We start from the raw sequence: 19,339 nt of genomic DNA, 5'->3' as shown, positions 1-19,339 counted from the left end.
TATATCTGACTGGTGTTGTCATGTTCTGTCTCTGCCTGGTCCGGTGAAATCACACCCTGAAAGGCAAATTTTAAATCCAAGTCAAAATTTTATTACTATGGCCTATTTAAGGGGAAAAAAAGGCAATTTTTACCTGCAAAATGACTAATAAATTATGAAAGCATCCAATTGTACGCAAACCATATCTTTTAAAAATCATAGTTTTGTACTCCAAGACCAGAGGGTACAGTCAGAGTCTGACCTGTCGCTGTGTCCCATGAATGGCATGGTGCCTGGGGCATGGGAAGTATCTTATGAGTGTGGGGAGGGAGTGCAGAGTGGTGGAAGGACTAAAGTTACGGAGGAAGTGAGCAGTCATCGCTACTACAATGTCACTACATGGGGAGAGAGAACGCCCATGAGGAGGAGACACAGCCGGTACCACAGTCAGTATTCTGGTCAATGTCCACAAGCTGTGAAGGATGCCTTTGAAATGTCATAAACCGCAGGGAAAGGAAGTGAAATACTGCTCCTCCTTCCCTTTCCTGTCTTTGAATGTGGAAGCTTATTAACTTAGGCTGTGTCCTTCTGTGTCTCTTAAAGCCACCAAACCAGCATCCCTGTAGCCAGGAAAGTTTGTTACCAAATAGGCTATGATCATGAGAGACAAATATAAATAGGGTAATATTTATCTATCAAATTAATCAGTCAAACTAGGTAGAACTCGGGATATAGTGTTCTTCCCTGAAATGAATGACTGTACATTCATTAATGTTATTATGAATTAAAACTTCATCATCACAGGGAGTTTCCAGTTGGTCCAACGGTTAAGACTCCATGCTTCCACTGCAGGGGCATGGATTCAATCCCTGGTCAAGGAATCAAGATACTGAGTGCCCCGAGGTGTGGCCAAAACTTAAAAAACAAAAGACAAACAAGACAAAACACTGCATCACCACTATCTAGCCAGTGACTGGCAAATTGGCATACTAATATTGTTGAATAAAGGAATGGCTATCACCACAATTTATAGAGGATATGTTAAAATATCCCAAGTGGAAAAGTCAACATTCTTCACTCAGAAGAACAATTTTTATTCTTACAAATAAAGAAATGCCTTGTGACAGAATATTAGAATCAGATACTTTAACAGGGGTGGAGTTATGCAAATGTCATTGCCTTTCTCTATTACTTGGAGGGAGTCTCCAGGATTCCATAGGCAGAGACAGTACCAACCTTCTGTAAACTTGCATCTATATTAAGCAAAGTGTTTTCATACATGTGTAACTGCATCTGAAAAGAAACACATTTAGGGAAGGCCACTGGGATATTGCTTTGGTAAAGGACAATGCCACAAAATCATGGCACAATCAGGAGACATGTTTCTGAAGCACTTTTTATATGCATGCATTTTTCACTTTATAAAGAGCCTTTCCAATAGCCTCACAACAACCCTCAAAGCCAAGGTCATTGCCCTCTCTCTACCAGGAAGGAAATCAAAGCTCAGCACTATCCAGAGACTTGCCCGGTCACACCTAGTAAGTGACAGAACAGAGTCTAGAATCTGAGTCTCCAACCCCAGCTAAGGGCTCTCCCACTGTTTCACACTTCACATAATAAAAGGACATAGAGTGTGTTCATTTTTTGGTGAAAATAAAAATGTAGGTAGGACATGAACACAGACTCCATATGGGCATGTGAAAGACTCTTCCTCTTTTAAAAAGCAGTTTAAAATGTTCAAGCTTTCTTTTAGCAAAGTGAATATTAAGGATATTATCAGTTTATTCAAATCAAAAGCAAGCTTGTTGGCATAGACTTCTTAGTAGGATATAATTGAGAAAAATGTATATTGTTTGAATGGAAAACTTGGAAAAATAATAACATAGTCAGAAGTAGAATTGTCATCATAATCATACATGTTTGATATTCCTTTATAGTTCTCAAGGTATTTTCACATAATCCTTTCATTTGAGTTTCCAACAAGCTTGTGGAATGTTATATATTAAATGTACCCATTTAATAGATGGAAAAACTGAGATTTAAAGAAGTTAACTAATTGCTTGGGGTTAAAAGCTTTTACCCTGGAGAAGAAAATGGCAATCCACTTCAGTATTCTTGCCTGGAGAATCCCCATGGACAGAGGAGCCTGGCAGGCTACAGTCCATGGGGTCACAAGAGTTGGACAAGAGTTAGTGACTAAACCACTACTGCCATAAATTTTTTAAGTCGAGAAGACAGGATTTGAATCCATATCTTCTCTGGCTCTTTCCACTAGTTTATGGCAGTTATATTTTCCAAAATAGTCATTCCCAGAATAAAATCAATGTTTAATGTCTACATTGTAATGGCTATAATATATATATATGTACACACATGGAATCGGGTGTCTGCTAAGAAAAGTGAGAATTCCACATATAGATATGAATTTTAAGTACATCATTTCAAACATATACTAAAGCAAAAAATACTGTTCAAATAAACCATCAGAGATAACAAAAAGCATGACACAAATTCCTGACTTTAGTAATAGTTACCTTCTGTTTCCTGATAATAAAGAATGGCAGATATAATAAAAATATACTTTTATCAATATAGATTAAAAAATCATTTTTGTAAGATATAATTTCTTAATTCAATAGAGTTGAATTAAAAAATCAAGATGGACTTTTTTCCCCGTCTTTCACTTTTTGCATTAAGAAGGTACAATAACTGAACTTTTCCCTGATGAATTTGAAAAATTAGATACTATTAAATTAGAAATTATCACTATAATAAAAAATATAAATGATAGCAAATGGTGGCAAGGATGTGGAGTAATTTGAACCCTTATACATAGCTAATGGAAATGTAAAATGGTATAGCTACTTTGGAAAAAAATCTGGCAGTTCCTCAAAAGGTTAAACATAGTTATCATATGATGCAGTAATTCGACTCTTAGATACATACTCAAGAGAAATTAAAACTTACATCCACACAAAAATTTATACATGAATATTCATAGCACCATTACTCATTATAGTAAAAAAAAAAAAAAAAAGTAGGAACAGCTTAAATGTCCAGCAATTGATGAATGAACAAAATGTGCTATGTTCCTATAATGAACTATTATTCAGCAATACAAGGAAATGAAGTAATGATATATGCTACGACATGAATGAACTCTCAAAACACTAGTCTCAGTGAAGAAAGCCAGTCGCAAAGGGCAATATAATGTATATGACTCCATTTATATGAAATGTCCAGAATAGCTAAATCTATGGAGATAGAAAGCTGATTAGTGTTTGTCTAGTGTTGGGGAAGAATGGAAAATGACCACTGAAGGGATTTCTTTTTGGATGATAAAAGTATTTTAAAATTGATTTTGGTGATGGTTGCACAACTCTGAATATATTTAATACTAAAAACCACTGACCTGTATACTCTGAATGAATTTAATGGCATATGTGTTATGTATCAGTAAAGCTGCTACATTAAAAAAGCAGAAACTGCCTTTTATATAACTCAGACATCTAGAGGAGTAAAAATTTCAAAATTTATAATGAAAGGTCATTGTGTCAATGAGTCACAAACACCTTCATAAAGTAATATTAATTTGATGCAAGAAAATATTTTACCAGTATTTGAGAAGTGCTTACTTGGTGCTCTTTCTCAGTCTTAGACAAGTCCTCAATCTTCTCTTCCAATTTATACATATCCATAATGTTCTTAGCATTCTAATGTAAAATAAGATAGTATTCTTAGATTTAGACCCAAAAAAAATGTAAAAGGACATCACAAAGTCTTTTTTAGAAAGTGATATTTTCATCATTGACATCGTAATCCATTTTAAAGTAAGTGACAGAACTTTAGACTTTGTCCAAAAATAACACAATCTTTTTAATGTGATCATCCATGAATATTCTCAGTAATCCCTTCTTATTTTCCATTCCACGTGGGCCACTCACTCCCTAGACATACCTTCAGACTTGTCATTACAGCAACTGGGACCCTTCTGTTACCTTAATTGCAAAAGCATCTCCCTCTTCAACCATTACTTCTTGTCTTTCCAGATTACTTCTTTGTGCATCAACAAACCTTCAGTCCCCACTGGAGCCTGCAATCCAATGATCCCACTACTTTCTCATTACCCTCCCACCTTCCCGTGAACTCAGTCCCCTCTTGATAGCTTAAATTCTTCCATTGTCAATCATTACAATCTCTTACTTCTAACATCCCTTCAATTCTCTTGGCTCTCCCCTACTTCTTAGTATTTTCTTAATTTCAGATTGCTATCCACTCCATGCCAGCACGTTTTCCAGTAACGATTGTTAAAGAGAAATACAAATAAACCAATAGGTCACACATTAAATTTGTAGGCTTTAATCTCAAGGTTTTCTGGTGATTATATCATACCTATTCAAAAGGCCATTTGCCTAAAGCAAGGATTTGCAAAATATACCAAGTGCCCTTCTCCATTCTCAGAGACCAACTCTGACTACTTGGTTTTATAAATAAAGCTTTATTAAGACACAACTGAGCCCATTGTTTTCAGATCATCCTTAGCGGCCTTCACCTTGCAACAGCAGAAGTTAGTGGTTGTGACAAAGTCCTTCTAGCCAGGCAAGTTTAAAAATATTTACTATCATGTCCTTTACAAAAAGTTTGCTAACTCCTGGCCTATTTCATTCTTTCTCTCTCCTTGAACTTCCAATACCTCCTCTAACATCCTCACTCTCAGCCAATGACTTTGCTCTGTATTTCCCTGAGACATTAAAAACTATTCAGTTCAGTTCAGTCACTCAGTCATGCCCAATTCTTTGCAACCCCATGGACTGCAGCACACCAGGCCTCCCTGTCCCTTGCTAACTCCTGGAGTTTACTCAAACTCATGTCCACCGAATTGGTGATGCCACCCAACCGTCTCATTCTCTCTCATCCCCTTCTCCTCCTGCCTTCAATCTTCCCCAGCATCAGGATCTTTTCAAATGAGTCAGTTCTTTGCATCAGGTGGCCAAAGTTTCGGAGTTTCAGCTTCAGCATCAGTCCTTCCAATCAATATTCAGGACTGATTTCCTTTAGGATGGACTGGTTGGATCTCCTCGCAGTCCAAGAGGCTCTCTAATAGGAACTATTAGAAGTGAATTTTCCATATTACTTGGATATATAATAAATACTTTGGGATATTATAAAGCATTTGCTGACCTGAATACTTTATCCAATTCTTTTGTTCCTGCTTCGGTCTAAGTCTTCACTGACTTTTGCCTGCTTTATTATTAATACAAGAGCCTCCTAATTGGTCTCCTCACTTCTTCCCTTGCCCCACAGTTGATTCTAAAGCCAGGAGCCAGAGAAATCTTGGTAAAACTGAAATTATATGATGTTACTCCTCTGCTCAAAACTGTTCAGCAGCTCCCATCTCACTCAGCATAAACAACCAGAGTCCAAACAATGGCTTTATGAGATCCTGGGGGTCCAGGTCCCCACACCTCTCTGTAGCACCTTGTGGTACTTATTCCCCTGCTCCAGCCACACTGATTTTGCTATCCCTTAAAAATGGCGGGCAGGCTACAGGCTGAAGACTTTGGACTGGCTATTTCCTCTGCCATCAGTGCTCTTTGAGATGAACCTCAGAGTTTTTAACCAAAAATTAACTTCACAGTTCTACTTTTCCTAACCACCCAATAAACTAGGGTTTATAAAGTAAACCTTTACTTTTGTGTTTTTGACCACATGGCAGGTGGAATTTTAGCTCCAAGACCAGGCATCAAACCCACATCCCCTGCATTGAAAGGTGGAGTCTTAACCGCTTGGACCACCAGGGAAGTCCCCTAATCACCCTAGTTTAAATCGCCGTTTTCTGTCCTTCTTCTCTTGGTGGCATTAATCCCATTTAACATGCTAGTTTCACACAGGCTATTTTGCTTAAGTCCGTATTCACTTAGAATAGAGTCTATCTCCCAGTGAATGTGTGTATAAGAAGTAAATACAGGTAAGTGAATAATTGGCTTTCCCAATGGCTCAGTGGGTAAAGAATTCACCTGCAAATTCAGAAGACACAGGAGATGTGGGTTTGATCCCTGGGTCAGGAAGGTTCCCTGGAGGAGGAAATGGCAACCTACTCCAGTATTCTCACCTGAAAAATCCCATGGACAGAGGAGCCAGGCGGGCTATAGTCCATAGGTTTGCAAAGAGTAGGACACGACCGAGTGACTAAGCACTCCATCGAATAACTGCCCAAGCCATGCTGTCACTCTTCACAATGCATCAGATTCTTACCACCTAAAGGAAACTGAGTGGCATCTCTATGCCTTTTCTAACGCAAGTCAGTCATTGTAATGCCATCTCATGGAGAAGAGTTCTGTCTCCTTCCTCCTATCTCAATTCTAAATTGGTATACTATAATTCTTTGATGGGAGTCAATCATCTTAAATATGAGAAGAAAAATATTTTACATTGGGAGCTTACTTCAAAAGCACTAGTTTCATGGAAACCTGTCCTGGCAGCTGTAATATATCTAAATAAAATACAAGATTCCTTTCCAATCCTTAGCTGTTCCTTTCCAATCCATCATGAATGTCCACTTAGGCCACAAATTGGCTAACTCTTCAGATCATTCACTGCAGCTTAATAAATAACTGTAATAAGCTTTTATAAAGCACAACCAAAAACCTGTACATAATGATTGACATTCAAAAGGTACCTATAAAAAAAAAAGAAAAAAAAGGTACCTATAAAGAATTTTTCTTCAAAACAGTAACTTACTAGTAGCTTTTCTACCTGTTCTTTCAACGTTTTAATTTGTTGCTTAAAAACACATATTGCATAAAAGTTTTCTTCTTTTAAAAGATTTTACTAATATTTCCTAACATATATGAGGTATATTATGGTTAACCAAATGGCTTCACATGCATTATCTTAACCTTTAAAGTAACTGTAGGGAATAGGTATTATTAATCCCTCAGAAGATAAATGGCCTTTCCAAAGTCAGACTGTCAAAGAATTTAAGATCTGAGTCTTAGAGTCAATGACCTTTGCCATCTAGTTTTGTGGAATAATATTGGAAAATTATTAAATAACATCTATACTTTCTTTCTTGATTTGTATACTTTTTAGACGGGTTAATTTCATTTCGTCTTAAGTCTGAATTTCTTAAATCCTATTTCCTCATGGGGGATTACAAAGGTAATATACTTCTGTCCAGACAGGAAAATCCTGTCTACTCTTCCTCACTTGTCATTTAACAAAGCAACCTAGTATTTTGCCCACAGGAGCCTGAAATTCACACGATTTCTATTTAACCCAGGGTCAGGACTCACAATTGTATGATTTCCATGTTTATCTGTATAGTTTGTTTAACAATTTCAACATACCTCTTCTTGGAGAATCCGAATCTTAAGAATCAGAGCCCGGTTTTCTGTCTCCTGATTTATAAGAGAAACATAATTTAAAAGTATTTGAGAAGCTTATGAAAATACCAAATATTTATTTCCAGAGTTATCAACATTTGTTCATCAACCTTAAATATAGCACTGACATAATGCACATGAGCCTAGTCTGAAAATATTCTCAATAATGGAGTTAAGCCTTTGGCTTCCAGTTTCTTGGGATCAGTGAGAAGTCACTCTCCTCCTTGACTCAATCTAACTATGACAGAGAAGGAAAGATGAGAAACAAAACAAAACAAAAAAAAGGTTATGTGGTTTGCCTAAAGTTACACAGCCCTCAGAAACAGGGCTTGCATGTTTTCAGCCTGACTCCCAAAGGTGGGCTCTACATGATGACTTCCACATAGAAGCTCCTTAGTGGTCCCAGACTCAGTCCTTGCTGTAACGTATTCATAGAGACTTGCAGAGTCACCTGATAGTGAATCCAGTCTCCACATTTTATTGTTGAGGCAAAAGCTAAGCTAAGCTGTGTTGGTTGTAGGAAGTCATGAGTGAAAGACACAGGCCTGAAATTCAAGTTTCCTGATAACTTACAGACCTAAAAATAAATCAGTCTGAATGACTTTCAGCTGACCCCCCTCCCAACCATGGTCAACAATGCTCAAATAGTGCTAGAGGGATTTTGAAGATTATTACTGAAGCTCCAGAGAATAGTTTAACAGTCTCCATAAAAATAATTACTTCTCTGGTAGTTGAAGCTTAGTCTATATAATGTTTTGCTCCAAAAATTATAAGCCTGGGCTTCTTTAGTGTTAAGGACTGGTTAATGGAGCTAATTAGTAATCTGTACATGCTGAAAAAATGAATGTTTTTAAAAACCCAAGAAAAAGGTGAAAGTTTGACACAAAATTTTTTTTTTGGAAGATGTGATTTTCAGTGTCAGATATTTATAAATTCACCTGTTAACTTCAGAAGGCATTCTAGATCTTCACAAACCATTGCAAATGTAACATTTGTAAAGAATTTTAATCCTGGTTGAAAGGAAAACACAATTTTTTTATCCTACTTGCCTTTAATTTGCTATGGGGTTACCAATTCATTCATCAGCCTACTGATTTCCGATCTTTGCCTCTAAATAAACCATCTTGGATTGCAGTTAAATAAACTATCCGCCAATTTCAAAGTACTTGGATGACTTACTAACTGTTTGTTCTGGGCTACAATCATGGTCTTCTGCTCTTCTGAAGCATTCATACTAATTTTCAGTTCCTCCAGTTCTTCTTTTAACAGGTTTGTTCTCATAATAGACTGGTGGGCACTGTGGGGGTGGGGAGAGAAGGCAATAAGCAAAACCTCAAATATAACCGTCAACGATACTAACTAAAGCCACGGACTGTTTTTAAGCTCCAAGTTGAAAACCACTGAAAATTCAAACCAGATGCCAACAATAGTAAAAAATAAAAAAAATTTTTTTTTACTCAAGATCTTCCACAGTCCTTAGAAAGGAAAGGGATTCGGTTAGCGTACACTGGGAGATAAAGGATAGAAGGAAACAAACATATTCCTGAAGACAAAGACTGGCATACTTCCTCTGAAATCTGCTACTGCTGCTGCTAAGTCACTTCAGTCATGTCAGACTCTATGTGACCCCACCCCTGGGATTCTCCAGGCAAGAACACTGGAGTAGGTTGCCATTTCCTTCTCCAAATCTATCACTGGCTGAATCACACAGTTCTTTCCTTCAACTACTAAGACATAATATTAGTTAATATAATTACACAAATATTTATTAAATAACATCACACATTCACTCAAAGCATAGCTTGTTTTCTTTTAAAAAAAACTTTGAGTTACTATATTTCAAACACATAAGCCAACAATGGAATGGAGAGAGCCTGAGGTTAGCATTTTTTTTAAGTTATAGATTGGGGGACTTCCCTGGTGGTCCAATGGCTAAAATTCTGCACTCCCAATGCAGGTGGCCCGGGTTTGATCCCTGATCAGGGAACTAGATCCCACATGCTGCAACTGAAGATCCTACACTCTGCAATGAAGACTTGGTGCAACCAAATAAATACATATACATGTATATATTTAATTTTATAGATTGATTTGGAGTATGGTCAAAAATTGTGCCGGTAGGAGTTCATGGTCAGAATGCTTTTCTGCTTTTTCAAGTTAAATGAGAACTTTTCTGTTCAGAATTTTAGCACCTATGACACCTGTATACACAGACTTTGTGAGAACCAGGTTGCTTGTTTTCTGATGCTCAAGTTTGTCCCACTTTATCTATTTTACCAGTGTCTGCACTTGATCTATTACGTCCTCAAGGTCCAGTATCCCTTTCTAGCTTAAGCTAAGGTAATGAATGTTCTTATCATCCTTCTAGGCTACAGGTACCCTGTTGCTGTTTAGTCTCCAAATCATGTCTGACTCTTTGCAACTGCACGGACTGTAGCATACCAAGCTTCCATGTCCCTCACCATCTCCCAGAATTTGCCCAAGTTCATGTAAATTGAATCGGTGATGCCATCCAACCATCTCATCCTCTGTTGCTCTTTTCTCCTTCTGCCTTCAATCCTTCCCAGCATCAGGGTCTTTTCCAATGAGTCAGCTGTTCACATCAGGTGGCCAAACAGGTACCCTGAGGGCACATTTTAAACCTGACTCATCAGTGAATCTCTCATAGTACTTAGCATGGAACTTTGCACAGAGTAAGAGTTCTAGTGAACCACTGAATGTCGGGATAGATTTACACTTGACCTGTATGCATACTGGTCTTACACAGAGACTTGAAGGACATAGAGAACATCATTGCTAGAAAAGAACTAACAAACGTTGCTGATGGGAAAGTAAAGTTGCTTTACTGGTGGGAAAATAAAGTTGTTTTCCAAAGTCACTTTGGAACTTTGGAAAAGTTTGGCAGTTCCTCAAAATGCAAAGTATAAGTTGCATGCATGCATGCTAAGTTGCTTCAGTCATGTCTGACTCTTTGTGACCCTATGGGCTGTACCCCGCCAGGCTCCTCTGTCCATGGGGTTCTCCAGGCAAGAATACTGGAGTGGGTGACCATTTCTTTCTCCAGGGGATCTTCCAGACCCAGGGGTTAAACCTGTGTCTCTTATGTCTCCTGTACTGGCAGGTAAGTTCTTTACAACAGTGCTACCTGGGTAGCCCTAAAGTACAGGTTGTAAGTGAAAGTGACTCAGTCATGTCCAACTCTCTGTGACCCCATGGACTATACAGTCCATGGAATTCTCCAGGCCAGAATACTGGAGTGGATAGCCTTTCCGTTCTCCAGGGAAACTTCCCAACCCAGGGATCGAACCCAGATCTCCTGCATTGCAGGCAGATTCTTTACCAGCTGAACCACAAGGGAAGCCCAAGAATACTGGAGTGCAAAGCCTATCCCTTTTCCAGCGAATCTTCCTGACCCAGGAATCGAAATGGGGTCTCCTGCATTGCAGGCAGATTCTTTACCAACTGAACTATCAGGAAAGACCAAAGTATAGGTCTTAAAAAGTATAGCAATTTCTCTCCTAGATACATAACCAAGAAAACAGAAAACATATGACCTCATAAAAACTCGCACACAAATGTTCATAACAGCAGCTTTTTTAAGTGCCAAAAAGTGGTGCTAACCCAAATGTCCAAACTGAGGTATATTTATACAATGGAATATTATTCAGTCATAAAAAAGAATGAAGTAGCAATATGTGCTTCAACATGGATGAACTTTGAGAATGTGATGCTAAATGAAAGAAGCCAGACACAAAGGTCACATACTGTATGATTCCATGAATATGAAAATGTTCAGAATAGACAAATCCATAGAGATACAAAGTAGATTAGTGGTTGACAGGGGCTGAGAGGGGAGGACATGGGGAGTGGCTGTTAATCAGTATGGGATTTCTTTTTGGAGTGATTAAAATGTCTTGATCACGTGAATATACTTGATATCATGTGAATACATCATGTGGATATACTTGGGAATAACTGGGATTAGATCACGTGATAACTTGTGAATATACTAAAAAACACTAAACTAATTGTATACCTCAACAGGGTGACTCTTCTGCTTTGTGACTTGTATCTCAATAAAAAACAAATTTATTTAAAAAAAAAAAAAGAAATAAAGGAAAAGGAACTAAAAGTTCCCAGCACACAGTACCCACACCAAGGCTCACCTTTTTACCTGAAGGCGCAGTTCAGTACAGTCCTCTGATAACTCTCTGTTTGCTTCTTCCAAGTTTTCCAATGCCAATTTCAATTTATTATTTTCCTCTTCCAATTTCTGCTTGTTGAAATGCAGGTCTGCTATATAGGTAATCAAATCAGGCACCTCTCTGTGGGTAAAAGGATGAATGAGCATAAACTTCAACATCACTAATCCCTTCCAATCAAAGTAAGGCTTATGGGTAAGCCCAAACAAGCTTAAATCTTCCTGTGAGGACTTCCCTGTTGGTCCAATAGTTAACAATCCGTCTGTCAGTGTAGGGGACATAGGTTCAATCCCTGGTCCAGGAAGATTTCACATGTTGCAGAGCAACTAAGCCTTGTAGGCCACAACTACCAAAGCCCTCCCAGCCTAGGCCCCGCGCGCCACAACTTACTGAGTTCTCATGCTGTAACTACCGAAGCCCACTTGCCTAGAGCCTTTGCTGTGCAAAAAAAAAAGGAATCCACCACAGTAAGACACCCATGCACCGCAACAAAGAGTAGCCTCCAACCGCCGCAACTAGAGAAAGCCCACTTGCAGCGACGAAGATCCAGCACAACCAAAAATAAATGAATAAAGATTTTCTACTTTATTTTCATTCACCCTCATAAACACAGTTCACATACACAGTGTTTATTCAAGCACTTATTACAATAACACCACAGATTTTTCCAAAATTGCCAGATATTTAGCATCTGCCACTTGTGAAATTGATTTTTACAGCTTTCATTTCTTCCTCTTCACTTTGCTCCCAACTTCTGCCTCTATCTACACTGAAGAGTTCCCACTTCTGCCTGGGTTATGGAAAAATCCTGAAATAAATTGACACTGGATTCTTTCAATCAGAAATCTTGGCAGGTTTCAACAGGCCTTTAACTAGGAAACAATTCCTAGAGTTTTATCATTGCAGCCTGTAGCTCACAATTTGGTACTCATTGTTCCTAGTACTTTCTACAGCTTGTTAATATTTGTGGCTGTCACGCTTGCCCTGACATTTGATCCTAAACCCTTTGAGAGTCTGAGCTGTGTTTTTCAAGGAGTCCCAGGCCTCCTCTTCTTTGCCATCTTTTCCTAGAGTTTAGCACTGGTTGGCTACATGGTTCCTAGTGCACATTTTTTGCACAGATAAACCTGAAGTGGCAAAGATAAAATAAGGAAGGACAGGTTCAGTGCTTCAATTCTGAGCTTCCAAAGCAGAGACTTGGGTTCAATCCCTGGTCAGGGAACTAAGATCCCACAAGCCACATGTTGGCTCAGCCAAAAAAAATTTTTTTAAATAAAAATAAAGAACAGAGTCACTTCTCCTTAATATCTAAACTCATATGTAGCAGAAAACAGGTTTTCTCATTCATATCTAAAAGTATCTATTGAAGAAGTAATAAGGATTGACATATATACACTACCATGTATAAAATAGCTAGCTAGTGGGAACCTGCTATAAAGCAGAGGGAGCTCAGCTTGGTGCTCTAAAATGACCTAGATGAGTGGGATGGGAGGGACAGCCAAGAGGGAGGGATATAGGTCTACCTATAGCTGATTCACTTCACTGTACAATAGAAACTAATACAACATTATAAAGCAATTACACTCCAACTAGAAAAAAAAAAAAGCAATCCCCCAAAGAGTTTAAGGTCAATGTCATAACTCTATTTACAATGGAATTTGTCAGGCGTGGAAAACACATAAAGTCAAAGAAGGATAAAGTTTTCATGAGTAAGAAAATGTTCATTGATGTGACACTTCATAATCTTTCATAATTTGTGTTCCTAGTGAAACTACTTCTAAGGCAATTGGGATATAATAGCTAAGAGTTAAAAATAAATTATGTTAGCCCTACCACACATGCACACAAGTAGAGCTAAGTGACTTTACCATAAATAAAATACATGAAAAAGTTGAAAGTGTTAGTTATTCAGTCATGTCTGACTCTTTGAGATCTCTTGAATTATAGCCCACCAGGCTCCTCTGTCTCTGGAATTCTCCAGGCAAGAATACTGGAGTGGGTTGCCATTCCCTTCTCTAGGAGATCCTCCAGACCCAGGGATTGAACCCGGGTCTCCTGAATTGCTTTGCCAATGTTACTTTGCCAACAAAGGTCTGTCTAGTCAAAGCTATGTTTTTTCCAGTAGTCACGTATGGATGTGAGAGTTGGACCATAAAGAAGGCCGGGTGCCGAAGAATTGATGCTTTTGAACTGTGGTGTTGGAAAAGACTCTTGAGAGTCCCTTGGACTGCCAGGAGATCAAACCAGTTCATCCTAAAGGAAACCAGTCCTGAATATTCATTAGAAGGACTGATGCTGAAGCTCCAATACTTTGGCCACCTGATGCAAAGAACTGACTCATTGGAAAAGACCCTACTGCTGGGAAAGATTGAAGGCAGGAGGAGAAGGGGACAACAGAGGATGAGATGATTGGATAGCATCACCAACTCGATAGACATGAGTTTGAGCAAGCTCTGGGAGTTGGTGATGAACAGGGAAGCCTGGCATGCTGCAGTTCATGGGGTCACAAAAAGTCAGACGCGACTGAGTGACTGAAATGAACTGAACTGAAGTCCTGCATTGCAGGCAGATTCTTTACTGTCGGAGACAGCAGGGAAGCCCAGAAATAAAATAAAATACATAGATCTATGAAGCAAGAAAATCCATAAGAAAAGTTGAGGCACTTGAGAAAATATTACAAGTAAGAATGCTTACAAGACTCCTTTAGGCAAGTCTCCACCCAACCCCTTGAAGTTCCATGATGAAGACTCTGTTATATCTGTGGTCATCTTAACTGAAACACACACAAGAGAGTTTAATAAAAAAAATCCATTTCTCCAAACCACAATCAAGTGGCAGAACAACCCCAAAGAAACAGATACATACTTGCTTCACATGATTTTATGCTGTCCTGTTCAAAAGCAGAATTAACCATTCTGCTGCTTGATCCACTATTCTCTCCTTCCCTGTGACCAAAAAATAAAACCAGTGAGCTAGGATTCTTTGTCAAACCAAAGCTTAGCCAATTTTTCAGATGTGTTCTGTATTTTCTTATTGATGTTGGTCTTTCTGAATTTTAAAACCATCTATCCATTTGGCCACAATTGGGAGTCCAACACTGTTCTTAAACAGAGTCATAGAATAGAAACATATTGTCTCTACCTCCTATAAACTTTAATCTAACATGAAGAAAAGAATATGAATGCTTAAATAAGTAGGTGATAATGTACATAGCTATAATTAGGCAATGGGAGTCTCAATGGATTAGGAAGCTGACATGATTTGGAGGACTAAGTGGACACTTGTAGAGGTAGCAAGACACTGGGCCTTAGAGAATTAGGAAGGAAAAGGCATGAACAGCTAATAATTTGGGGTACATTGAAGGTGCTCTTTTCTCTTTCTCATAAAAAACCAAGTTGAACTTGAACTAATTGTAGTTTGGAGCTTATCATTCCTAATATTTGGAGAACCCTATTCACAGGCCTCTGCCCAGGACACCCCCAAATACACATATTAACACTTCAACTATTTCTTTTCCAAGAGTCTTTGCATTATGATTTCAGTTTTGCTGCCTAATCTTAGCAATTGCCAAACCCTTAGATAATCTCTTCGGAGCAGCTACAAAAGCCTCTAGACTAGTATTTACATCCTATTGTGTTTCAACATGAGATGTTGCCAGAAGATGACTGAGCAGAATAGCTCAGTCATCACTCTCACTATTCTTGTTAATAGATCCACACCCATCACCATTTCTGAGTTTCTGTTCTTATATTTTATATTTATATCTCCCATGTTCTTTTTCTATTCCTTTATATTTGTCATAAAAATAAATTTTCTCTTTTGCCCTCACTCCACTTTACCCATGGATTATTGATATCTGTATTATACAATCAAGCCTAAATATTTTAGGAAAAGTAGAAAATTCATAAGAAAAGAAGACAAAGAAGCTAAGGTCTTCATGCAAAGATAATCATTTTGGAATATATTCCTTCCCACTTTTTCCTGTGCATATTTTCATTTCTCAACAAATATGGGAGTGTACTACATTTATAGATCTATGGCCGATTATTTAAAATAAATACATATGAATATTTCTCCTGTCAAATATTTATTTAATTATAATTTTGAGTGACTAATTAGGATTCTAGAGTATGGAAGTATTATCATTTATTTGTCCAGCCACCTACTATTAAAATTTGGTTTGCTTACATTTATCATAATCATAAATAACATTCTGCATATAGAGTAGACAATTGGCTGTCTTTCCTGAAGTTACATAATTTGACCACATTGTATATTTCTAAGGCTCTGATGCTCATGTTGTGCTCAGTCGCTCACTGGTGTCTATCTCTCTGTAACCCCACGGACTATAGCCCCCCAGCCCCCTCCTGTCCATGAAATTTTTCAGGTAAGAATACTGGAGTGGGTTGCCATTTTCTTCCTCCAGGATATCTTCCCAACCTAGGGATCAAACTGCGTCTCTTGCATTGTCAGTAGATTCTTTACCACTGAGCCACCTGGGAAGTCACACATTCCTAAACTGCCCTTGAAAAGCTGTGCCAACTTGCACTATTACCAACAAGGAGAAGGCCTATTTCTCCACCCGCCCTGACAACATGGGATAGAGTCATTCCTCTAAACCTTTGTTAAACTGATATTACTATCAGATAGTATTTCCTATCAGTGCAAAAAACAGTGATTAACATTCATTGTAATCAATTGTTAAATCAGAACCTGAAAACGCATCCTGCTGGGACTATGATTACCATTTGTTTCTGCAGTGAGCCATCATCCATTCCTTCACAGTGGCCTGGAAAGTTTCCAGGTTCACATGTACATCTCTCTTTCCAGGATCAAGCATGATCCACAGCTCCTCAAGGCCATCATCTTCAGAACCTTGATTAGTTGTCTGTCTCAGATAATCTATTATTTTGGTGACTCTGACTAAGCCTTAGGAAGAAGAAAGTCAAGTTAGTTTTTAAAGGTGGCAAAAGATTATTTTTTTTTTAAGTGAGGTGCTTAACTCGTTCAAGTCTCTTGGGTCCTGGAAATGTGCCTTACAACCCTCGCAATCCTGCTGAGTTGTCATAACGTAGAAAGAGCACTGGCCTTAGGTTGGAGTCTAACCAACTGGGGTCAAATCTTGGCTCTGGACTGTACCAGCTGTGTGGCTCTGGGGAAATTACTCAGTCTCTTTGAGTGAGTGTCCTCATCTGTGAAATGATGCCTCCTACACAGAGTTGTGAGATTCAAATAGGAAAGATTTATGTAATCAATAGGCTTCTCAGATGGTGCAGTAAAGAATCCACCTGCCAATGCAATTCACAAGAGATGAGGATTCGATCCCTTGGTTGAGAAGATCATCTGGAGGACGAAATGGCAACCCTCTCTAGTATTCTTGTCTGGGAAATCCCATGGACAGAGGAGCCTGATGGGTTACAGTCCATGGGGTCGCAAAGAGTCAAGCATGACTAAGCAACTGAGCACACACACATACACACAAACACACACATGTAATCAATAATCACTTGTGGGAAGTGGTCAAAATGCCACTTTATTTTTCTCTTCCATTCTTTCTTTAAAAAACATTTAGTGGGGACTTCCCTTGTAATCCAATGGTTAAGAATCCACCTTCCAATGCAGGGGACTCGGGTTCAATTCCTGGTCAGAGAATTAAGATCCCACAAGCTGTGCGGCAACTAAGCCCTTGAGCTGCAGCAACTACTGAGCCCTCACACTGCAACTGGAGAAGCCCACGAGCCACAGGGAAGATCCTGCCTGTCGCAGCAAGTAAATAAATAAGTATTTTAAAAAAGCATTCAGTGAAGAAAGGGTTTCCTTGGCCCTAGACAAAATTTTCAGCCTCATGTAAGTAGTTTGACTCTTTGGGGTGGAGAGGGAGGGGTGGAAAAATCATTCTTAGATATAATCAGTCCTACTATCACATTCAGAAATTAAATTAAAGTCATACAGACTGCGTTAGCAATTAACACATCAGTCTTTCTCAAGCATAAGACATCTTTTCTACTCTTAACTAAGGCCTGCCTTGGGCTAGCAGCTTAAAGAGGGAAGGAAAAGGAAGTTGAAGTTTGATAGGGTGAAGATTCTTACCCCAGGAGGTAAACAGAGACACTAATATTTTTTTTAAATATTTTTTAAATAAAAGAATAAGCTTAGTACATAATTTGGAAAAGAGAGCTGTAAAGGAAATTGAATGACTTTAAAGAATGCATTAGTTTAATGGGAAATGTCATTAGGCTGTGACAGGAAGAAACAGAAATAAATTTTTTGTAGTTATTTAGAAAGACAATTTTTACTCCTGTTTGCGTAATTGGAGAATTGGAAAGTCAAAGAGAATACCTTATATCTCATTTTCCTCCACTAAAGCTCTAAAATCTGATTTTATACCTCAAAACCAGAAAGATCTCCTGAGATGTTTCTTTAATGTGTCAACTTAACTGGGCCATGGAGTGCCCAGTTATTTGGTCAAATATAATTCTGGTTGTTTCTGTGAGGGTGTTTTAGAAAGAGATTAAGATTTAAATTGGTAGAATAACACAGGCTGCTGTCCCCTAATGCAAGTGGGCCTGAATAGAACAAAAAGGCAGACCCTTCCCCAAGTGAGAGAGAATTCTTCCTGCATGACTGCCTTGGACCCAAGACTTATCTTTTTTCCTAACTTTGGACTTTAACAGTAACATCAGCTCTTCTTCAGTTTCCAGCCTGTTGACCTTTGGACAGGTTGTCTCCTGGTTCTCAGGCCTTTGGACACTGACTGGAAGGACACCATCCAAAGCTCTCTGGGTCTCCGTCTTCAGCTTGCTCACTTACCCTGCAGATCTTCGGACACGCCTGCCTCCATAACCACATGAGCCAGTTCCTTATAATTGTGCGTGTGTGCCTGCGTGCTCATGTCTGACTCTGCGACCCCATGGACTGTAGCCCGCCATGCTCCTCTGTCCATGGAACTTTCCAGGAAAGAATACTGGAGTGGGTTTGCCATTTGCTTCTCTTCTTCCCAACAATCGAACCCACATCTCCTGTGTCTCCTGCATTGTAGGTGGATATTTACCATTGAGCCATCAGGGAAGCCCCAATTCCTTCCAATACATCTCTTAATATATTTTACACACACACACTCCCCCTGTTGGTTCTGTTTCTGATACATCTCCCATCTCCCTTTAATGGAGTTTCCTTATTTTCTTCTGGGAAACAATTCCTTAAATCCTGTCCATGTAGAGAGGCTTACCAGGAATAAATAAGTCCCATTCATCCTACCGATATAATTAAGAGTACAGGTAAATGTTTTGTTATAAGAATGTTCATTATGGTTATTTTTGTGCTTTTCATAATAGAGAAAAAATACCCAATTGAGACATATCATTTAAATATATCACGTTACATCCCCCTAAAGTACAATATACAGAGAAAATATATATTATTGACATAGACAAGTACTCAGAATTAATAAGTAAGAAAAAGCAAATTATAAAGCAAGTCTGGAAACATTCCCATATACACTTAGGGAATATATTGCATAAACCTTAAGGAGAAAATAATGACCAAAAAAAAGGTCTTAAACCATTTTTTGCAACCATACTGTGGCAGTGAGGTGGACAGACTCCAGGCTTCCCCTTTATGATCCTTGCTTCCTAATGTTTACACCCTGGTGTAGTCTCCTCCCCTCGAGTGTGGGCATGACCTGGGACTTGCTTCTAACCGGTAGAATATGGCAAAGGGGACAGGATATGCATGTATCTGGTTGTGTGATTAACTCACATGAGATCACAGTGC

At 38.6% G+C, this 19,339-nt stretch overlaps 1 protein-coding gene across 1 annotated transcript in view; it reads right to left on the bottom strand.

Annotated features, from left to right (window-relative positions):
• The window catches only part of IRAG2 (inositol 1,4,5-triphosphate receptor associated 2), a 95,942-nt gene that overhangs the window by 70,698 nt on the left and 5,905 nt on the right, over nt 1-19,339 (bottom strand). Inside the window, exons 3-10 of the mRNA XM_043882657.1 lie at nt 16,312-16,495; nt 14,432-14,511; nt 14,261-14,339; nt 11,531-11,689; nt 8,544-8,661; nt 7,329-7,379; nt 3,615-3,692; nt 1,216-1,272 (exon numbers count right to left, since the gene is read on the bottom strand). Coding sequence (XP_043738592.1) covers nt 1,216-1,272; nt 3,615-3,692; nt 7,329-7,379; nt 8,544-8,661; nt 11,531-11,689; nt 14,261-14,339; nt 14,432-14,511; nt 16,312-16,495 — 806 coding nt within the window. The remainder of the gene's footprint in view (nt 1-1,215; nt 1,273-3,614; nt 3,693-7,328; nt 7,380-8,543; nt 8,662-11,530; nt 11,690-14,260; nt 14,340-14,431; nt 14,512-16,311; nt 16,496-19,339) is intronic.

This window comes from Cervus elaphus, chromosome 22 (genome assembly GCF_910594005.1).
Source record: "Cervus elaphus chromosome 22, mCerEla1.1, whole genome shotgun sequence".
NCBI lineage: Eukaryota > Metazoa > Chordata > Mammalia > Artiodactyla > Cervidae > Cervus > Cervus elaphus.
The sequence above is the reverse complement of the archived record's forward strand: the minus strand, read 5'-3'. Positions and strand labels throughout refer to the sequence as shown.